At 34.6% G+C, this 18,083-nt stretch overlaps 1 protein-coding gene across 3 annotated transcripts in view; it reads left to right on the top strand.

Annotated features, from left to right (window-relative positions):
• The window catches only part of TRIP4 (thyroid hormone receptor interactor 4), a 56,054-nt gene that overhangs the window by 19,294 nt on the left and 18,677 nt on the right, over window positions 1-18,083 (top strand). For all 3 annotated transcript variants that reach the window (XM_001375106.5, XM_016428080.2, XM_016428081.2), the window contains 4 exons: window positions 478-604; window positions 4,046-4,233; window positions 8,012-8,136; window positions 11,555-11,646. In XM_001375106.5, the coding sequence (XP_001375143.4) occupies window positions 478-604; window positions 4,046-4,233; window positions 8,012-8,136; window positions 11,555-11,646 (532 nt within the window). The remainder of the gene's footprint in view (window positions 1-477; window positions 605-4,045; window positions 4,234-8,011; window positions 8,137-11,554; window positions 11,647-18,083) is intronic.

Below are 18,083 nucleotides of genomic sequence, written 5' to 3' on the forward strand. Positions count from 1 at the left end.
GGTTCATGGAGAAGGTGGGATTTGAAGACAATGAGTTTTGAATTCAAAACACTGAAATAGTGGAATGATATTCCGTGAAGGGGGAATTGAGTGAAAAGGCCCAATAGGTTCTTGGAATGGATAATCCAGTTTGCTTAGAATAGCATATTTGGAATCCAGATACTTTCCTCACTTTACCATAGAGAATAATGATCCTTTCATCCATTCAGATGGATATTTGTGGAATTCTACTTCCCTCTTTTTTTTTTTAAACTGTTCCTAGGTTTTCATGTAACTAAGGTTGACTAGAGATTGTAGATATGGATTGAAAAGTGAAAAGAAGATAAATGGTTCCTAGAACTCTAGATTTTACTGTTGAAGGGTTGTATATTGATAATTTGTGACTAAATTATTGGAGAGAACCTGAGAATAGACCTGAGGGATTGTGACAGCAGCTACAATTAATAATTACCTAGCTTTTTTTATTTATTATTACAGACTAGATGAGACAATACAGGCTATTAACTCAGGAGCCTTGAGTAAATCTCTAACAAAATTGGAAGGATCATCTGAAGAGCCTTTGGGAGTTCTAGTGAATCCCCATCTGCTCCAGCCTGCACCCTTGGTGAGTACATGTCCCAGTTGACTGCTAATGAGAGAGGGTTGGGATCAGATGTCTCTCTCTTATATTTTTGATGTCAGGTGCTTTATCTCATTATTTACATTTTTCTTCTCTTGCCCATCCTCCTTTGAGCTTGCCTTGTGATTCTTACTGCCTCATCTATATCATCATTTCAGTTTCCCCTAGGAGAAGTGAGGCTTGTTAATTTTGAGAGAGATGAGTAACTAGGCTTCAGTTTTTCCTTTGTTATCTTTCTATGAATCTCTTCCTGCATCCCTTCAACTGCTTATCCTTCTAAACTATCTTTTTAACAAATACTTTGTATATATTTGTGTTTATCCATTTTATATTTATGCTTTATGTATTTTTATATGCACTTGATGTCTCGCCCATTAGAATGTTAGCTCCTTGAGAGCAGGGATATTTTATTTTTATACTTGTATCCCCTGTGCCTAGCACAGTTCATGGCACATAGGAAGGGCTTAAATGCTTATTGATTTCTTGATCAATAGGGAGCTGGCCTAGAAACTAGGAAGTCCTGGATTACTATTGATATAGATTATGTGTTGTGAATAAAATAGAGTCTCAGCCAGAGTTTTAGGCATTTATTAATAAAATGAGAAGGTGAGAGGTGAGAGAGAGAAGAAACATAGATATATTTCTCTTAAAGAAAGATTAATCTGATTATGATTTATTCTTCATTTAGCTGGCTAAGGTCTATATATTCTTTTTTTCCCCTAAATCAAAGAATTTATTGAAAATATGGGACTATAAAATGAAGTCATTTTGTGGTCAAAATATGATGCTAATTATAACATTTTTTTGGAACTTATATCATTTCCTTTCCCTTCATCTCCCCAAATTTAAAATTTGATGTTTCAAGCAATTATTTTCTGAGTATGGTTCCCTAAGTTTTTTTATTCCAATTTCTATTCTATTTCCTGACTTAATTAGGACAGATCTATATGGCAAATTTAAGACATTCAAAAAATATGTACATTTCAAATGTCTCTTTTAAAAAAAAAATTATTTATTTTTAAGTATTTTTCCATGGTTACGTGATTCATATTTTCTCCCTCCTCTCTTTTATCTCCCTCCCAGAGCTGACAATCAGTTCCACTGAGTTATACATGTATTATCACTCAAATCCTCTTTTTATATTATTCATTTTTATAATAGGGTAATCTTTTAAAACCAAAAGTCCAAATCCTATACCCTTATGAACAAGTGATAGATCATATCTTTTTCTTCTTTGTTTCTACTTCCACGGTTCTTTTTCTCAATGTGGATAGCATTCTTTCTCATAAGTCCCTTGGGATTGTCCTAGATCATTGTATTGCTATTAGTAGCAAAGCCTATTACATTTGATTGTCCCACAATGTTTCAGTTATTGTGTATAATGTTCTGATTCTGCTTGTTTCATTTTGCATCAGTTCATGGAGGTCTTCTCAGCTTTTATAAAAATCAAGCATCATTCCTTATATCCCAATAGTATTCCATCACCATCATATAACACAATTTGTTCAGCCATTCCACAATTGAGGAATACCCCCTCATTTTCCAATTTTTTGCCACTACAAAGATTGGGGCTATAAATATTTTTGTACAAACATTTTTTAAAATTTCATTGGGGTCAAACCTAGTAGTGGTATTGCTGAATCAAAGGACATGCATTCTTTTAAAGTCCTTTGGGCATAATTCCAAATAGGCCTATATATTCTTGCTACAGCAGAATAGAGAACCAGTCTGTTTAAAAGTGGGAATAGAGAGACCTAATTCAGCTCCCCCTTGGGTTTATCAAACTTTTTTCCCAGCCCACTCACTTTGACACATTGTGTGTGGTCCTTCCTCCTTTGTTTGTGCTGCCCTGGGGACATTTGCCCTGCTTCATTTTCCCCTATATTAATTTCTGGCTTTCCCATGGATCCCAGGGTATACCAGAACTTAGATCCTATCCTATTATCAAGGTTTCCTCAATAACTTCCTTCACACATATGTGATCTTGGGCTAGTCGCTTAATTTCTTGGTGCCCCAGAAAACAATAAGATTCCAAGCTGTAGAGAAGGTAGGCCCTGACCTATACTGTTAAAGGGAGTTTCCTTATTCAGTTTTTTCCTTTACCAAAGAATTATAGGTCTATTTTCTGCCTGGACTTATCACATGTCTGACAATATGAGGGGAAATTTTTTTTTTCATTAAATTGCTACCTGCATGAACAGATGGTTAGTTGCTACGTTTTTTTCAAGTTTTAGCATTTATAACATATAACATAAGCATGTGACTCTTTTTGAGTATAAAAAATGTTTATAGGCTAGAATGTTGAATCTTTATTTCGGTGGTTTTACTTTTTGGGAAAATTACTCAAAACCCAGTAGTCTCATTGTTTTGATATGTATGAAATGGAATTGGTTCCAGAAATCCTGATCTTCATACAAACATATTGTTCTTTAGAGGCAGGGACCTTTTCTGGGATAATTTTAAAATTCTAAACTTAGTTCTCATTAACAAATGTAAGCATTGGCCTAGAGACAGGAGGTCCTAGGTTCAAATCTGGCCTCAGACACTTCTCAGCTGTGTGACCCTCTGCAAGTCACTCGATCCCCATTGCCTAGCCCTTACCACTCTTCTGCCTTGGAGCCAATACATAGTATTGACTCTAAGATGGAAGGTAAGGGTTTTTAAAACAACAACAACAACAAAAAAAAACCCAAAACAAATGTAAGCATTCAGACAAATAAAAAATTTTAAAGCATATTTAAAGCATATATAAACTCCAAGTATTTACAAGTTTTTAAAAGTATTATTTTGTCAAAGTTTGTGTTTCTTTTTGAACTCTTATTTGTATTTTTCCCTGAATTTTGAGTATGATTTTTATATAGTTATCATTATGTATATCATTCTGATTCTGTTTTCTTCATGCTACATTATTTCATATTTCTTTACATTCATATTTGACATTTCTTCTTGTGTAATAATATTCTATCTTCTTAATTATACCACTATTTATTTGTTTATTCTCCAAGTTTTGCCATTATTGGGTCAAAAGGTATGATCACCTTTTTAAATTTTCTTGTATATTGTCATATTCCTTTCTGAAGAGATTATATCAACTTCTATAATGCCACTAGCAACTGAAAGAGGCATTTCTGTAAAATACATTGCTCTTAAAAATGAAGAAGGAATGATGGGCATGTATATCAGACTTGCACTTCTATTAGATATATTCCATCTCCATTTTATCCTAGTTAGGCAAAAATAAGATAGAAATTGCTAGGAATTGTTCCCAGTGTGATCTCTTTTATTATTAGAGTTGAGATTTGGGTGGGAATTTCCTGGCAAGTGTCTACGTTTTCCACTAATTTTTTTGCCCACATAAAGATCTTAAGATCTACTGTACCTCCAGCAACTAAATTGAACCTTATACTTTCACCTTTTCTTTTATAGTGGGTAGACCAGACAAGCTCAGCCCCACAGCGGAAGACCCTTCCCTCAGCTGGTTCTAATCTGGAGCTCAGCTCCGAGAGGAGCCGTCTTCGAATACAGGATCGAGAATTTCAGGAAATCTCTGATGATGGTTGGTGCCTTAGCATGCACCAACCCTGGGCTTCACTGCTTATCAAGGGCATTAAAAGGTAATATTGTATCCAGGAGAAAGTAATCATGATACTGACTTTCTTTGAAAACTAGCTTTCTGCCATCAGTCCATTCATGATCCCCAGAAGAGTCCATTACACAATTCTCTTGGAGGCATTCTAATTCCCATGCTAACTTTATTAAACACAATATAGTGAGTTCTAGGTTCTATTCTCTGTATTTTGCCAGTAGAGAGAATGAACCCCACCAACATGGAGAGAATTTCTACAGAATTTTTCTACAGAATTCTACAGAATCCTTTCCACTCTTACATAAAAGTTCTATTTTCCTTGGCTTTAGTTTTATAGCATGTAATGTAGCACTGTAAATATTTATTCTTGTCATTTAAGGTTTCATTTTTTTTGTTTTTAAAAAGAACTTGACATGAGGCAGTTAGGTAGCTCAGTGGATTGAGAACCAGACCTAGATATGGGAAGTCCTGAGTTCAAATCAGTCTTCAGATGCTTCCTAGTTGTGTGACTCTCTGGGCAAGTCACTTAATCCCAATTGCTTATCCCTTACCACTCTTTTTCCTTGCAACCAATACTTAGTATAGATTTTAAGGTAAGGGTTTTTTAAAAGAAGAAAAAATTGACTCAATTTTATGAATTTTTTTTTGCTTTAATCAAAAGTAGAAAATTCTCTGTTTTGGAATATCCTTAAAAAGAAAAAAAAAAGCTGTTATTTGAGGAAGATGTTACAGGCTGATGCCATATGATAATAGAATTTAGAATTGAGGGGACCTAAGTGGTCATCTAGTCCAAAGCCTTCATTTTTACTAGTTTGGGTTTAAGTGACTTCCCTTGATCCTATAGAATTTCCATATGTCCATTTTACCTTTTTTCATCTGACTTCTGGCAGATTTAGTGGAAATTGATGTTTGTTATGACCTTCTTTACCTGAATTTTAGGGTTCTTTGGTCATGTTTCACTGGTGATGTGCTGGCTTCATATGCTGTTATCTTAATATTTAATTGAAACACTTTATAATCATTATCCCATTTTTTTAAACCCTTACCTTCCATCTTGGAATTAATACTGTATATTGATTCCAAGGCAGAAGAGCGGTAAGGGCTAGGCAATAGGAGTTAAGTGACTTGCCCAGGGTCACACAGCTAGGAAGTGGCTAAGGCCAGATTTGAACCTAGGACCTCCCGTCTTTAGGCCTGGCTCTCAATCCACTGAGCTACCCAACTTCCCTCTATTATCCCGTTTTTGCAAGAGTCCTATAAGTTGTTTGGGCAAGTTGTTTTTTTTTTTAACCTTCATAACAAAGACTCAGAAATGAAATTATATATCCAAAATGACACAACTAATAAGTTTTCCATTATGCTACCTCGGCAGTTCTTTTCCAGAAAGTAAGAGTGATCAATTTTTACTTTACTGATCATAAGACAAGAGTGAAACATAAAGGTTTCTCCTCGCCAAATTAGGGTATAGTGTCCCTGTCACTCCTTCCCTTAAGCCTTTAAAAATCTGACTAAAAGTTTCATCTTTCCTTTGCTTTGTATTAGGAACTGGTGGGTCTGCATCTGCTTTCCAGACTGACTAGGCCCTTAGAAGTCTGTTCTACAGATTTCATTTTCTGGAACGTGGGTGTCTTCCTTTCCCACTGTAAATACGGAACAGCTTGTTCTTTGCTGAAGAAGGCAGAATGTTTACGTTTCATTCTATTTTGGATCTAATTCAGCCAATTTTTACAACTGAAAAGAACAGAACAAGCAGCACCCAATGACACAGTTACTAATTCCACAAAAATAAAACTCATAGCTCTGGCCATGTTTGTTGAGAGGAGTAAAGACCTTGAGTGCTTTCAGGCCTAGGGGGACAACCTTTGACCCTATTTGGTATTCACAGCATAAACACAGAAACTTTCTTTAATAATAGCAGAAAACCAAAAATAACTCTAATTCCAAAAGACAATATCAAATAACAGTTTGGGCAGTACTGTCAGAAATATTGCATCCTGTTTGGTTAAAGGTGAAGAAGAAACATACCCTTGTGATTCCTTCATGCTAGTAAATTGTTTGAATATGAATGAGGTAGGAAATGAGTACATTCTTCTTTCTTGGCCTAAAGGAGAATATGTTCATGATAATAAAAAAATTTTTTGAACATCTACAAGAATTGAGCACTATAATAGGCATGATACATATTTATGGTTATATTTCAAAAGAGCAAATAAGGAAAAAGTCTAAATAAAATAATGACAAAAATAGTTGGAGGTGGAGGGAGATTGATTTAGGTCAGAAATTATGCAGAAAAATTAGAGAAATAGAAGAACTTACAGCTGGAGGTAAGCTTTTAATTGTTTAAAGAAGAGCAAAAAGTCATTGTATAAATTTCTCTTATAAAGTTTGTTATCCAAAATATATAAATAATTAACATACATGTATATGTGCACACACTCGTTTTTGTTTATGTATATATAATATATATACACACACACACACACTCCGCTATATATGTATATGTATATATAAAAGAACAAAATCCATCCTCTAAAAGGGTAGGTGGTCAAAGGATTTGAAAAAAAAACATCTCAAAAGAACTGCAAACTGTTAACAACTAGATGAAAGAATGCTTCAAGTCATTAGTAATAAGAGATGTGCAAATTAGCCCTGGGTTCCATCTCACAACCTACAAATTGACAAAGATGTTAAAAATTGGAAATAGTTATAGTTGGAAGGGTTGTGGGAAGTTAGGCATATTACTGCATTATTAGTAGATTTGTAAATCAGTATAATCATTTTGGGAAGTAGTTTGGAACAGAGCAAATAAATTGGCCAAAATGTCTGTCCCCTTTACCTCAGAGATTCTTTTATTAGGCTTATCCCCCAAGAATGCCATTGATGAGAATTAATTCCCTATATATACCAAAATATTTATAGCAGCACTTTTTGTGGTAGCAAAGAATTGGAAATAAGGCAGATGGTCATCAATTGAGAAATGGCTAACAAACTTTGGTACTTAAATGTAATGGCATATTTCTGTGCTACAAGAAATACTTTTTGTGATGAATACATAGAAGCATGGAAAGACCTATAAGAACTGATTGCAGAGTGAAGTAAGCCAAGCCAAGAAAACACTAACAATAACTACAACAATATAAATAGAAAGAACCCCTCCCAAAGTAATCAAAAGTGAATATTGCAAAAAAGAATAAGTCTAGTTTGAAAGAGGAGATATGAACCCAGACCTCTACTTCTTCAATTGCAGAAGTTCAAGGGCCAATAGAGTGGTATATCACATATATTTTCATACTTTTTAAATGTATTTCATTAGTTATGATGACATTTTTCTCTTTTTCTGGGTCCCTAAAAATATGATTTGTTATATGGGCTAGCTCTTTGGGAGGTAGGCATAGGAAAGGTACTTGAAATTAGGTTTATATAAAAGAATTTGAAAGACATAAAAATACAAAATGTCAAAAAATGCAAAAAAGAAGGATATAATATGCAAGAAGAAGGCTTTTTATTTTGTGCACAGTGGAAGATCTAGATTAGGGTTAAGGATTTTGTGAAGACTGAATTGAAACTGAATAGGTGATAAAAGAAACCATGAGTACAAAAGAGAATGAGAGTAGACTGTGTATGTATTCATGAATTATACCTGTTATGATAAAATTTATATACCAAGATTTTTCTTAGTTCAAAACTTTGTAGAAGCCTCTAACTGAACAAATTTTAATCAAATTAGATAATCTGTATTCAAGACTTGTAGAATCCCTATAGAATTGGAAATTAGTTCCTTTCTGCTCACTTTTTATCCCTTTTAGGGTGGAGGGCAGAACCTGGTACACGTCTCACAGAGGAAGATTATGGATAGCTGCAACAGCCAAAAGACCTTCCCCTCAAGAAATCTCAGAACTGCAGGCTACATATCGTGTTCTTCTTGGAAAAGGTAACTTCTTCCTTTTGTGTCAAAGTGATGGATGCCATTAGCTAAAATTGAGCTGTTTCACTTTATTTTCATTTTACTCTCATTTGTTTCCATTGCTTCTTTTATGGATGGATGGAGAATTTATAAATAGACTTTATCTTTTCTTTGCAGCAGATCAAGGTCAACTATTTTATAAGTTAAGTTATGAAATCAGACACTTTAAAGTGTTTCCTTTGGGCTCCAGAAATAAATGTTAGTCTTGGTTATCTATGAATATCCTTTTGATATGTAAGAAAGATAGTCCCAACTTTTTAATATAAAAGTAAAATGTCAGTTGGGAACTCTATAATTCTTTGGACTGGGAAAATCTCCAACAAACAGGCAAAGTTGATTGGCATATGTAGTATAACAAGTGAAATTTTCCAAATACTGTAGCTTTGGGTTCTGGAAAATGCTATTAAGATCTTTCAGACTCTTTTCCTTCATACAAAGGGCTAAGGCCCTTTCTACGTTTTTTTTGGCCTTGTGATGATTGATTTAAATCAATTAAAATGTCCTTAAGGAAAGGTAAATAGTTTAGGTCGATATTTGTTCTTTTATCTAGATCCCATTTTTGGCAGCAGTGGCTTATTTAAATAGGTCAATTGCATGCCATCACTGCTCATTTGTATTATTCTTGTGTATTATTGATTTGGGGTTTTGCTTTCATAAGTCATTGGCCTTTTTTGTACATAAGAAAACTGATTTGAAAATTACTACTATGTTGCCAGTTAATCATTTCTTCTTTGTTAAAAATGTAATTAACTTTATTTTTTATTATGTTAGTTGATGATCACCATGTCTTATGCCCCGATTCTTCTGTAGAATCTATGATCCTAGTCTATGAACCTTTGCCCTCTTTTTTTTTTTACTCCAGTGCTATGTTTTTCACTTTATTATACTATAGGCTCCTTTGCTTTAAAGTCATGTAATATTAAAGTATATATTGACTTAATTTGATGAGTTTTATTAATAATTGTAGAATCATTAGATATCCTTCTTTGCAACAGATGTTGCAAGCAGATATTGCACTTGATTTTTGGTAATCACCTTACTGATTCTTCTTACGAGCAGTGGCCATATGGGACCCCCCAATAACTCTGGAAATGATGCTTCTTTTTGCTCTAGATGCACAATAAAGGCATTCCACCACTTGCATCTCCTAGGTTGAATCTCTGACCTGTCCTTTTATGTGTCTGCAACTTTTTTTTTGTCTCTGGTTTCACTTATAGTGAAAACATCATGATTAATATGATTTAGCCCCTTCAGTAATGTGTCTACTCAGTCACTTAAAAAAAGCTCTTATATTTAGAGTATCAGTTGCTAAATTATTTATAGTTGGTCTAAAAATGGTGAGATTGGCCCACCTATGCTTCCACTCTGCCAATATCATTGAAGAAATAGAAAGAGGTCGAGGACTAAACTGAAAAACAGGTAAAAAAAAATCAAAAGAGGAACAATTAAAGTTATGCATAACAATATTTCTGTACCTACTAAAAATCAATTATAATCATATACTTTCTTCAAAAGATAGGTCCCATTGTACTGTTACAACTAGTTATTTTTTTTTAATATGTGGTTTGATGTTTTAGGTTTATCTTACCAGAAAAAATAATTTCTCTCTTGATAATTATAGCAGCTGCCTTTCTGTATTGCTAAATCTCTACTTGTCCTAAGGACCATATATCCAACACTTGATCCACAGGCCAAATGTAGTCTGCCTGAGATTGTTAGCAGAAAATATTTGTCTACTTAGCTAGCATGAATGTGACAAGTAGTTTGTAACCAGCTAGAATGTCTGGCTCTGTGTCCAAACTCTGGGTTTAATATTTGAGCTTGTCTGTCAGAAAGTATATTCTCCTTCATAAAATTGCCAAAATCAAGACTGTGAGCTACTATCAATAGGCCTAGAGTCAGAATTTAGATGTACCTTTATTTGGTACACTTAACAGTGCTCAAGAATAATTTAACTTTTTAAATGTCATTATTTTCTTTGAATTGATCAAATCTGATCAAAGACTAGCACTGGTTGTGAACTTTAATATAAATAAACTTCATGAAAAACTTTTGAACTGCTTTTATGTTACTGCTAAAACATTAATATTTTTGTCTAGCTAATCTAGCTAATATTTCACCATTGTCATCATTGAAAATTAATATAGGCTGCACAAATGGATTTCTGACCAGATAGCCCATTACTAAAAAAATTTGAATGCCTCTAGTTGAATAAAATTCATCAAGTTTGGAATGCTAAAAAAGAGACTGTAAAATGTAACCTGCTTGAGGTTGAAGACTCATCTTTATAATAGATAAAATTATTAAGTATTTGTAATTGCTGAGTTGGTGGAGGGTCAGCAATATCTAGGACTAGAATGCTATGTGAGGATAAAGAAAAACATTGATGTGGAAATACAAGCACACTAATGTACTCTTGGTGGAGCTGTGGATTGATCCAGCCATTTTGAAAAGCAATTTGGAATTTTGCTAAGAAAGTGACCAAATTGACTGTATCCTTTGATCCAGTGTTTTACTGGCTGGTCATACTCCAGAGAGCCCCATAAAATAAAAAAAAAATTATGACAGCATTTTTTGTAGCATTAAAAAACTATAAACAATTGAAGAATAGCTAAGAAATTTGTGGCACATAAATGTAATAGAATAGTACTGTACTGTAGGCAATATTGCCTGTGGTTGCCAACAAACATTAGAACCATCAAACTTAGAACCATCTTGTTGGAGATGGAAGGGACCTTAGAAGCAATGAAATCCAACCTTTTTTGTTGTAGATGAGGAAACCAAGGTATAGTGACCCACAACTGACCTAATGCAAAACAATGTATACAGCAATGAAAATTAAAAGAACTACCACAACATAATCAGAAATGAATGCTGTAGAATAATAATGACCAAGGCTTTCCCAAAGGAGACCTAGGAGAAGGCACTTCCCCTTCTTTTTTGTAGAGATGTGGGAGACTATGAGTGGAATACTGAACATAATGCTAGACTTCTTTTGTATGTTGGATGGTTTAACTGAACATTTTTCTCTTTCTATTCTTTGTCATAAGGGATAGCTCTTTGGGAAGGGTGGAGGGGGAGAATATATTAGAAAATGTAATTAATATGAAAACAAAAGATATTAATACAAATTTTTAAAAGAATAAAAAGGAAAAGCATTGCCAGCTCTGTATGTGTTTGGTAGATACAATCAGGAACTTAGCAAATTTTCTTTAAAGAAAAAAAAAGTTGTCCCAAGTAAACATTTCATTAGATTCCCTGAATCTCCAAAGTAAGGCACTAACAATGGAAAAGTTTTTCTGCTCACAACTTAAAACAGGTTTCTGAAGGACACTGTTAGAGAAGAGGGAATTTTATCTATTTGTTTTTGTTATTCTTGAATCAGATTTGGAATTTCCCAGTGATTATCCATCAGGATGTCTACTTGGTTGTGTGGATCTGGATGATTGCTTGTCTCAGGAGCAATTTAAGGAACAGGTGAGTGGAGGGATACTTCTATGGGAAGATATTTGGTCTGTTTCTTGAAAAATGTACTGGTAGAGCTAACCTGCAAATATTTCATCACAGAATATCATTGGAATGTAAAAATGAAAAGAACACTGCAGTTGGAATCAGAGAATCTGGCTTAAATCCTAGAACTGTTACTCATTTATTTCCTTGACAAATCATTTAATCTCTTTAGAGCTTATTTTTTACCTTGTCTATAAAATGAAAAGAGGAAAAGGGGAGTGAATGATTAGGGTGGACAGATAATATAAGATCTATTCTTGCTCAGAGTCTCTTAGATAATATCAGCTGGAATTTAGACAGATATGGAGAGGCTTATGATGAAGAAATGTTGGGGAATGAAAAAACAAAGCAAGAACTGAAAAAAACCTTAAATATATATATATATATTTTTTTTTTTCTTCCTGCTATGCAGAAGGACTACATTGTTGGAAAAGGAACATTATGAATATCTGTACCTGGAGATTTCCCATAAAAGGAGGGGAAAAAAATGTTGCTACCCAAATCCTAGCAACAAATGTGGCAAGACTTTCCTTTCCAACCCCTCTTTAAGAATCAATCCTTAAAATTATTTTTCTTTTTGTTAGAAAGAAGAATCTGACTGTCAGATTGATTAACTTATTGGAAAACAAAATGTAATTGTTTATCCTCTTGGGGCAAGTATTCCTAGCCAGAGACTTATGTTTGGAGCCAATATATTTTGAGTCAGCCTTGATTTAAACTTATATGTTCTTTTGTCTCTAGTCTGACCTAACTAAACTAGGACATTTATGAACAGCAGAGGGAGCTGAAGATGTTTAGGATAAAGTCTTAAAATCTAGAATCTCAGTGTTCATAAATTAACATCCTTGAAGAAATCCAAGATGGAGAAGTTCATCCCTGGACTATGCTTAAAGTGCTTTCTTAGCAGTCTAGCTTTCTGGATATTTTTATAGTTTCTATTATTCATAAGGAAACATTCTTTACCTGAATAATTCTCAATGGAACTTTTTCCATTTCCAGGCTTTTTTTCTTTTTGCTTAGCTTATTGTTATCTTATTACCTTTCTTTTTATATCCCTTGCCTTCTACTCCCCTCTAGACAGATTTAAAAGATAAAAACTATTTTCTTTGCAGCTCTAAAATATATTTTTTCTAAAGCATCCATGCTTTTTATTTTTGTTTGATGATAATGTCTCTTTCCCTAACTCTACTTCCTTAACCCTTTTTGTTTGTAAATGGTATACATATATACCTACACAATCAATTATTGATTCTCTGTCCTATCTGTACTCTTTCCATTAATTGCTGTGGCCAAACTCCAGGCAAAATTATGATGTAAACAAAATCTGTCTTCATATCTCCTCTCTACCCCTTATGCCCCTTATACTTCCTTTACTATAATTTTTTCCTCACTTTTTCATTGTTTTCATTCCCTCAAGTATAGAGGAAAGTTATTAATATCTTTGTGTGGATTCTTTTAATATTGTGCCATTCCAATTTACATTTTTTTAAACACCCTTACCTTCCATCTTGGAATCAATACTGGGTATTGGTTCCAAGGCAGAAGAGTGGTAAGGGCTAGGCAATGGGGGTTAAGTGACTTGCCCAGGGTCACACAGCAGGGAAGTGTCTGAAGCCAGATTTGAACCCAGGACCTCCTGTCTCTAGGCCTGGCTCTCAATCCACTGAGCTACCCAGCTACCAAGCTACACCCCCCCCCCCATTTTACAGAGAAGCATCAGATTTCTGATGCTAACATGTATGTCTAAGAGAGAGAGAGAATTAATAGATTTTTTAATATTTGGAGTAGCTGCTTTCTTCCTCTCAAATCACCCTAATAGGCAACAGGCATAAGATCACATCAACCAGTTTTGTTTTTTTCCTAGCCTCTTTAAATCATCCAGGAAGATGTGGAAGATTTGGATTCAGTAGTATAAAGTACTTTTGGAGTAATGGAAATACCAAATAATAACACAGCATTTGGCTCCTAGAAGTGCCCAATGAGATCAGCATTTTTCATCATCTTTAGATTTTATAATATTTTCTCTCTAAAAGCTCTGTGAGTCACCTCTGGACTTTCAGCAATTCTCCCATCTGTTCCCAGCTGTAGAAACTGGTATCTCTCATGAATTCCCTTGATTTTTAGTGTTTTACCAAATTGCCAGAAACTTATAGTCTTTTTCATCATCAGAAACAAGTACCTAGTTCCCTTAGTGTCAATTTTCCACTTTTTTTTCTCTGTAATTGAATGTAATACTTGAATGTATTTGGAGTAGATATTACTCTTATCCTGGATTTCCATTTTAATTCTTTTTTTAAGATCTGGCTTTGGATCTTTCATTTGTCCTTTGTGAACTGCTAAGATCATCCTGATGGCCAAACTGGGTCTATTTGGGATAATGTTCCTTAGGGTATTGATAGCAAATACTAGTCTCTTTTAGTAGTATTATTCCTTCTGGGAAAGTGGGGGTGTCAGGTAGAGAAGAAGACTAGTCCAGGTCTGTTATACTCTCTCTTTTATTTCAGTAACTGAGAAAGGAGAAGGAGCCCTTAAGAATTTATATCCTAGGGGCTGTAGGGTAGCTCAATGGATTGAGAGCCAGGCCTAGAGATGTGATGACTTGGGTTCAAACTTGGCCTCAGATACTTCCTAGCTGTGTGACCCTGGGCAAGTCATTTAACCCCCATTGCCTAACCCTTACCACTCTTCTGCCTTTTTTTTTTTAGGTTCTTAGTAAATGTTTATTTCCTGCTTATCTTCTTTATAGGAAGAGATAAAATGTATTTAGACCCCAAGCAGCAAAAGACAGGGCCATGAATTGAAGGATGCTGTCACCTATCCTGTTAGCTGGTACATATTTACATTGTTCGTGTGGTTATCTCTATGGAAAGCGCTTAATAAACTTAAAAAAAAATCAATATACAGTATTGATTCCAAGATGGAAGGTAAGGGTTAAAAAAAAAAAAGAATTTCTATCCTAAACCTTCTTTTCCCAACTACCTTCAAAGTCTCATTTTTCCTGTGTGACCCTGGGCAAGTCACTTAACCCCCAGTGCCTGTCCCTTACCACTCTTTTGCCTTAGAACCAATACATAGTATTGATTCTACAATGGAATGTAAAGGTTAAAAAAATTTTTTTTAAGTCCCATTTTTCACTATTATATTTTGTGACACTGTTGTAAACATTTCTATGATTCAGCATGGTATTGTAGAACTAGCATTCAGTAAATATCTGGATTCAAATTCTACCTCACAACTTTCTGACTGAGCAACTCTTTTAGACTCTCTGTGCCTTAATTTCCTTCTCTGTTAGTATTTCCTCATTATCTGGGGTTAATAATCCTTTTAAAACCTACTTCACAATACAGGTAATACCCAGTAAAATTGCATGTTGGCTGTGGGAAGAGTGGGTGGAAGGGAAGGAGGGAAATAATGTGATTATTGTAACCAAAGAATAATGTTCTAAATTGACTAAATAAACTTATTCAAATGGAAAAAAAAATAAAACCTAATTCACATAGTTATTTGTGAGGATCAAATGATAGAATTTATGTAAAACAACTTACAAAGCCTGGAATGCTATTATAAACATTATTGGTTATTATTATTATTATGCCAGTACCAAGGCAGGGATTTTAAACTTAATCTGTGAATAACCTATTATATGACTCTGGTCAGTTCTCCTCTCTGTTTTAGTGCTTAGTTTTTCTTTCCTCAGACCAGCGCTGTGATTTATTTCCCTGTCTTGTGGCCTTGGCCTTTTCTAGATAAGTTTAAAATATTGTACACATTAACTGTTCTTTGGTATAATATAATCGCCTGAGTTCCCTGAAATCCAAGGAGAGATTTTATTAGTGGGAGTTTTAAAGTCAAGTGTGGCTATACTGAATAAGTGGCTTTTAAAATGTGTGTATAAAAGGTTTTTCCCCAGGCTGAGAACATATCTTCCTTTCATCCCCCATGGGTAATGTGGCTGGCATGGTTGTTCCATGCCAGAAGGAATCCCTTCAGGCTTCTCAAAGGTGGCAAGTGCTCAACCCAGGCAAGGGTAGGAGTGAAACAGAGAGACATGAAGGGCTTGACTGTGAAGAGAAAGGGAAGGGATGGCTATCTAGTAAAGCTTCTCTTGCATTCCCCTAGAAGAAACCTATGTTGTTTGCCAGCGTTTTATCTGCCAATAGCAGATGTAAGCTCTCAAAAACAGCAGGGAGGATGTTGACTGCAACAATGCATCAAGGCTTTGGTTTTGTAACCTCAATAGTAAGGCAGTTAACTTTTTTTTTTTAACAAAAGACATTTTGATTGCCAAATCCATAACCATTAGCAGCTGTGGTTGGGAGCAAAGCTCTCTCCTCACACAGTACAGTCTAGACCTAACAGGCTTTCAAACAAAAAAATGGGTTGGTGGCTTTTGTTTCTGTGTATCTATTTTTATGTGCTATTTTTATCACTACATTCAGTGGTCAATCTGATCTGTCTGAAATCTCAAGTATCATTGATTATTCTATTACTTCTGAACTGAAGCCATTTTCCTTTTGCCTCCTGCTAACCTTAGTCCATTCTTCCTTTTGGCTAGCATAATAATCAAGATTCCAGATCTATGCTAAGTTGATCCTGCTACTAAATACTTTTATGCTATCACTGTGAAAGCAGTAGGAGAAATACAGTTGTCCAGAGAAGAAAAAGATTATTATTTGGGTTCCTTTCTGTGACAACATTCAAGCTTCAAGAAGTCTTCTATCAATGACTGGACTAAGAGGTTTTTATAAAAGTCAGTTTTAGTTCAGGGCACCAGCATGGGACTAAGGAACAAATTAATAGAAAGGAAACCATACTCTAACCTGTTGAAACTAGATACCAGATCCCTGTATGTATAGAAATATGTGTAAAGATATCTTCTTTGTTAAAAAGACTTCTTAGTATATAGACCTGGAAATTCAAAGGAAGTGTAAAGGCAGTGTCTGAAAAGTAAGAACTAAAGACAGTGTTTATTAGCACAAGCCCCTTTGTGAAAAGATCTTTTGGGTTCATTGGGAACTTTTTAATGTGATTCAAGGAATAACTCATCTTTATATGTCTTTTTTAAACCCTTACTTTCTATCTTAGAATCAGCACTGTGTATTGGTTCCAAGGTAGCAGAGTGGAAAGGGCTAGGCAGTTGGGATTAAGTAACTTGCCCAGGGTCACATAATTAGGAAGTATCCAAGGCCAGATTTTAACTTGGGACCTCCTGTTCCAGTTAGGGCCTGACTCTAAATCCACTGAGCTACCTAGTTGCCTCCCCCAACTATACTTTTTAGATATCAGAAGACCATAGTGTTACCATTGTGTTTATTGATTTTTTTAAGCCCTCATCCTCTGTTTTAGAATAAATACTAAGTATTGATTCCAAGACAGAAGGACTAGGCAATTGAGGTTAATTAACTTGTCCAGGATCACACAACTAGGAAGTGTCTGGGATCAAATTTGAACCCAGGTCCTATGGACTCCATGTCTGGTTCTCTATCCAGTGTGTTACTAGCTGCCCCTACTGTGTTTATTATTTTTTCCCCTTAATTTACATTTTTATTATCATTTAAAACACAACTCCATATTGGTCATTGTTATAAGAGCAAACTCATACATAACCTAAACCCTAAAATAAAGCCATAAATACACTGATGAAAGACAACTCCAACAGATCTTTCTTTGGAGGTCATAAATCCTTCAGGATTGTCCCAGATCATTGCATTGCTGAGAGTAGCTAAGTTTTCACAGATAATCATCAAGTATTGCTGTTATTATTTACAATTTTCTCCCCATTTTGCTTATTTTGCTCTGCATCAGTTACTGCAGATCTTTCCAGCTTTTTCTGAAATCATCTTGCTTATCATTTCTTATAGCACAATAGTATTCCATCACCAACATGTATTACAATTTGTTTAGCCATTCTTCAATTGATGGATATCCCCTCACTTTCCAATTCTTTGCCACTACAAAAAGAGCCACTATAATATTTTTGTACAAATAGGTCCTTTCCCCTTTATTATCTCTTTGGGATACAGAGCCAGCTGTGGTATTATCAGATCAAAAGATATGCACAGTTTTATAGTCCTCTGGGCATAGTACAAATTACCCTCCAGAATGGTTGGATCAATTCACAACTCCACCAACAATGCATTAGTGTCCCAATTTTGCTATTATATTTATTCTTGAGGGATGTGAAATATAATATTAGCATTCCATAACAGTTTGCTTTTATCTAAAGAATATTAAATTAATGTGTAGTTTTTAATTGCTCCATGAAGTTAAATTTCTATTTTATAGATAAGTAAACCAAGGTATTAAGATTTGATTACTTAAGGTTACAAGTGTCCTCCATACCCTATGTAGTTCAGTTCATAGGAAGCTGCATTGAACTTCTTGGGGTTTCACACATTCTAATT

This window comes from Monodelphis domestica, chromosome 1 (genome assembly GCF_027887165.1).
Source record: "Monodelphis domestica isolate mMonDom1 chromosome 1, mMonDom1.pri, whole genome shotgun sequence".
In the NCBI taxonomy this organism is placed as follows: domain Eukaryota; kingdom Metazoa; phylum Chordata; class Mammalia; order Didelphimorphia; family Didelphidae; genus Monodelphis; species Monodelphis domestica.